The following is a 6,000-nucleotide window of genomic DNA, read 5'->3' as shown; positions in this document are numbered from 1 at the left end:
ACATTCTGTGCAAGCTAATTACAAGTAAAAGCAACTGGGATATTATAAATACAGTACATATATGCAGTAAGTGCATTTTAGCAAATATAAATATAAATGGAAAAAATGAACACTATACAATAACAAAAAATACCTATATAACAATAACTGGCTTTTGAGGGACAACAGCTAATATACGGTATACATATAATACATTTAATAATACACTGTATATATACACATTTACTTACTGTCCCACAAAGACACTGTCTCTCCAATTTTGACAGTTTTCTCTTTTTGAAACATTTTGAATCGGTCAATATACATAAATATATAGTAATTGCATTGAGGCTCCTATAAGGAATACGTACAAAATTGAGTAGAGGACCGTTCATTTCTTTTCCAAATTGTGAATCGGTTCGAAAATGAGTCGGTTCCAAAGAACGATTCGTTTACGACTCGGACATCTCTGGCGTTTATATGGCACGGCGACTTCCGCTCTCGCCGTTAAAGCGGTGCGATCATGGCGGAGCGCGTTCAGCAGCCCCCAGCTAAACGGCTCTGCTGCCGACCCGGGTACGGCACGACGTGCAGGCAGGGGCAGCGGCCCGGCGGGACAGTATGCGGCGGAGGCGCCGGTGGAGCCTCGGGCTCCGGCCAAGGGGGACCGAGCAGGACGCACAGTCCGGAGTCACTGTTGGACATTGCGGCGAGGCGAGTGGCCGAAAAGTGGCCGTTCCAGCGGGTGGAGGAGCGCTTCGAGCGCATCCCGGAGCCCGTGCAACGGCGGATCGTGTACTGGTCGTTTCCGCGGAGCGAGCGAGAAATCTGCATGTACTCGTCGTTCAACACGGGCGCGGAGGAGAGCGCGGCCGCCGCCGAAGGGAGCGACGAGACCCGGCTGCCCTTCCGACGGGGCATAGCGCTGCTGGAGAGTGGCTGCGTGGACAACGTGCTGCAAGTCGGTGAGTGGAAACGGAGAGTGGGGGAAAACGATAATAACGGGTGGTCGTCGACCGACTTTAAGCGGATGAGGTGCGTTCGACCCGGTGAAGTGTACAGACCAGACTCGGGGAGGCAAAAACAAGTACCGAGCGAGTTTACGACGAACAAAGAAAGGAATGACAACGATAAAGGGGCACGACGGGCTTTAAATCTCCCCCAGGCTTTAGCGCTGCACCTCGGTACGGCTCGCCGTTTAGGTCCGGTCGGGCGGTCGCTGTTCGGTCCAGCTTTAGAAATATGCTCTGACCTTATTTTGAGGAAATGGTCCGAATGTTTTCTCTCTCTCTTTTTTTAGCAGCGTTGGGCTCATTTTTAGCATATTTGTGCTCCTATTCACCGAGGAAACACCGCGGAAGTGAAGACTGCTACCCAGCCTAGCTAGTGGGCTTTAAAGAAAACAATGTTTCTGTCGACATTTTAAACGCTTTGTCGAAACCAGTGTGGTCCCCACAGCTTCAGCAGTGACCGAGGTTTTACCCCCCTCGGATAGATAGCTATAGCTAGTTCGAACGGCGAGGCTGCGAGGCTCGACTGCTGTGTTTATTTTTTTCTGAGTGAAAGGCAATGGAGGGGGAGGAGGTTGAGGGCTGCTGGCGAACCAAGTCGAGCTAACAGCTAAGTGCAGTGGCTAAGTGCTCAGCTCCGACGAGGCTAATGCCAGCAAAATGTCAAACCTACGTTTCCACACCTGCTTTAAGGTGCGTCGTCGAGGTCCACGGTGTCCGATATTGGTGGGAGAGAGGGAAGCCGTTTCCCTGCTGCCTTCCCCGTTTTTGTGTGCGTGTTCGAGAAGCTCCCTTTTGGTTTGTTTGGCCAGGGCGCATATCAAATAGCCGTCAGGCATTCCCCCATTGAAATTGGCACTTTGTTCCCATTTTCATGTTCATTTGTGTCTTTTCAGCTTTCTGTCACCCTCCGAAAAAAAGCAAGGCAAACAAAAGCCCCTTTTTATTTCTTTTCACTGCCTTGTTAAATAGAGATTTGGAAAGGGGTGGGAGGAATGGCGATTTAAAGCTGCAGTGCCTCAATTTTTCCTTCCTTTTTTTGTTTTAAATGGACCTTGGCTTGCACCAGTTTCCAGCTGATTGACCCAAGCTGTTGCTGGTTGCTGGGAATGTCTGGGAATGTTTAGCAGTAAAGGCATGGTGGACTTGTTTTTGCACCAGAGGCTTTATTTTGCTCTACCTGCTGCGGTCAAACTTCATCTTTGTCCGGATTCGGCGTCGCCAGCGTCTCAGGCCTCCCTGGCGGATGGTCCACCTTTTTGGAAGCCTTTCAAGGATGTTAATCCCGTTCCCCTGTATGATGAATCTGAATTGTAATGCAGCCTGCAAACGCAATTTTCTGCATGACCATTCCACCACCCTCTCTCCCCTATTCCCTCTCCCATCCCTCCTCCATAGGCTGCTGGATCGACGGCGCCTCATCTGGGCTTTGTGCCCTCGGTCCCAAGCCAAATGGGGTGTCTGCTCACAATAATGCGTGAGCCTGAGCCCATGTGTCTTTTAGCAGGAGCACCAGCAGCAGCAGCAGCGGCCTCCTCTGCTGTGGAAGCTGCCTGGATCCTCAAACAGGATCTGCTGTCGCGAAGATCAAGCGTTGTCCTGTTTTCTATCAGTCTACATGTAAAATTTTTGTGTTTGATGCCAGCGAGGAGAACTTATCCCTTTTGTGTGGGGTGTGTGTGTGTGTGTGAATGCATGCATGCATGCACGCACACTCCTCATTCTGCATTTTAGCAATGGGAAACGACAAGAGTGAGCTCACACACACACACACACACAGGAAGGGTTTCTTGGCTGATTGCATCTCGGTCTGGAATGTGCTGCAAAAAATAAAGCCAAGGAGTGATAAATAAAAGATGCAATCTTTCTTCCGACGTAGGCTGGGCCGGGGGGGGCGCTCCTAGCAGACCCTGAGCGTGGCGCGGGAGGCTGTACGTGGGACAGGGAACCAGGGATCTGTTTGTTTTTGTTGTTTGGAGACTGTAGGGAGGGGGGGGGCACTGTAGGCCTGGGCTGAAAAAGCTATGTATGTATGTGTGTGTGTGTGTGTGTGTGTATAATAATAGCATGTGGAAAAGCATGTATATATGGCTTTTCCAGCCAAGGCCTATATATACCTGCGTGCACACACGTGTGGGTGTGTATATTCCTGTGGAAATAGCTTGGCTTCACTATTGCTCTGGCAGGTGGCCATGATGGTCTATATTTATATCCCAAGGGCACAGGCGAACCCCTAACACCCCCCCCCCCCCCCCCCCCAACACACACACCCCAGGTCTTGTGCTCGAAGTACTGAGCGTTTTCAATCTTGCAGGTGGCAGACGGGCCTGTCATGAGGATGCAGAGTGCTTAGGTTTGATGAAAAGCGTAGCAGATCTTTGCCTACGTGTACAAACGTGCGATATATCACTCTTTCAAGCGTTAGGACTCAAGCACTCCCTGCAGCCTGGGCCTCAGAACGGATCGCTATAGGAAAAAACAAGGGGAAAGAATCCAGAGGCCACGGACCATGTAGAGTCAGGCAGCGACACAAACAAAGGAATAATGTGATGCAGGCTCCAGGCCACACTTCCCCTCCTGATTTTAGTTGCTGTATTCAGAGCAGCAGCGAGGGTGCCTTTGACGCTGGCGTGCGTTTCTGCCTGTTATTGTGTATATCAATGTATCGATCACGCAGACAGACGGTCACGCTCTAGCCTAGAGGTCACTGAGGTCAAGTTCAGCCTCCTCCAGCGCCGTCCCACTATCGCCCGCCGTGGTTGTCTTTTTCCATCTGTTCCTCGTTTATTAGGGCAGGAGACATGTGATGCTTATCTGATTAAGTAAGAACTTCACTTTTCTTTAGTGTTCAGTCAGAAATGATTTGTGTTGAAAACAAAATAATGGCTGACACAAGTGGATCCGAGTGCATAAACACCCTCTGATTCCTGTGGAGATGATTGTATTGTGTATGTTCATCACCATATAGGGGTTACAATTTTATATGTAGTGATGTACTGTGACACTGTAAGCAAGACAATATATTGCATGGTTTTTATTATTCATGTTTAAAATCAAATTTTACAAAAACTGTCCTAGTATAAAAACACCATGCATAAAATGTGAGATTTTTATTTTTTATTTTTTTAAATGCGATGAAAACAGTGGGAGCTGAGGACAACACACTCTATCTGGTGATCAGGGTTTTAACATGGCACAAAATACTGAATTAAAATAATAATAATAATAATAATAATAATGCAACTACTGCTAAATAGTGATTTACCTCTGGCTGTGGTCCTGTCTGATTTCACATGTATGTTTCATATATATAAACCTGCTTTTACAGGCTTCCACATACAGTGAAATTATGTTATAACACAGATATTAAGCACAGTAGCCCAATGTTAATTTGTCAATGTGTTTCTCTGCTGTTCTGTAGCTTTGAGTGGTTCCACAAAAGAAATGCTTTTGTTGCCTTAAAGAAAAGTATTGAAAAACCGTTTTGGCATAAAGAACCTTTGCATAGTCTAAATGTTATATACCAATAAAATGTAGTACTCCCCCACACAAACAAGGAACCATCAATTGAATCTTTTTTCTTTAGGGTAAGAAGTTTACCAGAATACCAGCTATAAAAGGGCACCAGAAGTGGTTTGTGGGTGGTGGGTGGTTTTGTTATTATTATTATTATTATTATTATTATTGTATCATGAAGAACAGTTAGGACCCATGTTTGAAAGAGTTTTGTAAGCCTGCAGAACCTTTATGTAATGTACAGGTTTTGTAATATATTAAGGGTTGTTAAACTCCTAGAAAGTCGGTGGTACAACGGTGGTTATCCACAGCTTAAACAATTTTTTCATATCACCAAAAGTGGTTCTTTTGTGGTCCATGGCTTCAGGCAAAGAACGTGGGCATGTGCACGTTTCACACACTGGCAAAACTTTTCTGCATACAAAGTTTCTTCCTCCACTAGTCTTTCTGAGTACCAAATGTCCTTCCAGTGATAAGACACCTTGGGAAAATTAGCCCAAGTGGGGGCTTGGTCTTCACTGCACAAATTCCACAGAATGATCAGCTTTCAGATATGGAGGTTAAGTTTAGGATTAGCTTTAGGTTAGGGTTAAGGTTAAGAAGTAGATATAGGGGTCATAGTTAGGGATAAGTTTAGGTGTAGTATTACCCTCACAATAGCAAGTCAATAGCGGTCCTCACTAATATAGTAAAACGAACGTGTGTTTGTTTTGACATGGGGTTGTTGGTTGGCAATTCGCATTTCAAACATTTTGTGCGTGGAAGTGCAGAATTTGAGACGTGGATCTTAAATCTTGTATGAGATGCTGCCTTTGAGTTAGTTTGACATGGCATTTGGACAGAAGCTCTACTGAGGGCTAAATGGTCTGAAGGCTTTTCACATGGAAATCACCTTGGAGTTGCAGATGCGCAATGTCTTACTTTGTCTGTTGAGCTTAGATAAACCTCTAGTCTGATGTTTGGTTAGCCTGTGTTGAACAGAAGTTAGTCACAAATCTTATGGATCTTTTAAAGGAACATTGTGATGTTTTTACCTTTAAAATAACAGCCTATCATCATGCTTCACTGACTGTCATAGGGAGAGGAGAATAGCATCTACCTCGCCAGGCTCAGCGTGCTGCTAACTGCATGCTAACTGCACTCGTTACAATGTTCGTGAGAACTGTGTGATGCTGCGTAACCCGAGTTGTCATGGTGTAAAATCCTGTAATACTGCTCTACCGCCTCGGGCCTCATGCTTCTCTCACTTTCAGTGATAGTTTTGTATCTCTCAGCTTGTCCAGAAATGCATGTGTAAAACGTATTCTTTAGGGGTAGCTCAAAGCATGATTCTTGACTGTAGGGGGAGCTCAGGAGCCAAAAATACCAATTCTTCCATAGGTCTGCTTTAAATGACTGGTGCGTCCTGCATTGTCCGTGGCTCAATCAATTGCATTAGTAGTTGGAGGGTAAAAGGCTGAGTTCTGGAGCATCTTTCAGGTTCACTGCACGCCGT

At 46.1% G+C, this 6,000-nt stretch overlaps 1 protein-coding gene across 1 annotated transcript in view; it reads left to right on the top strand.

Moving 5' to 3' along the window:
- The first annotated feature begins 491 nt into the window (after positions 1-491).
- Positions 492-6,000, top strand: part of zswim6 (zinc finger, SWIM-type containing 6) — a 77,769-nt gene continuing 72,260 nt past the window's right edge. The window contains exon 1 of the mRNA XM_072658756.1: positions 492-944. Within this exon, the coding sequence (XP_072514857.1) occupies positions 503-944 (442 nt within the window). The 5' untranslated portion in view covers positions 492-502. The remainder of the gene's footprint in view (positions 945-6,000) is intronic.

The sequence above is a fragment of the Salminus brasiliensis genome, chromosome 16 (assembly GCF_030463535.1).
Source record: "Salminus brasiliensis chromosome 16, fSalBra1.hap2, whole genome shotgun sequence".
Classification (NCBI taxonomy): domain Eukaryota; kingdom Metazoa; phylum Chordata; class Actinopteri; order Characiformes; family Bryconidae; genus Salminus; species Salminus brasiliensis.
The sequence above is the reverse complement of the archived record's forward strand: the minus strand, read 5'-3'. Positions and strand labels throughout refer to the sequence as shown.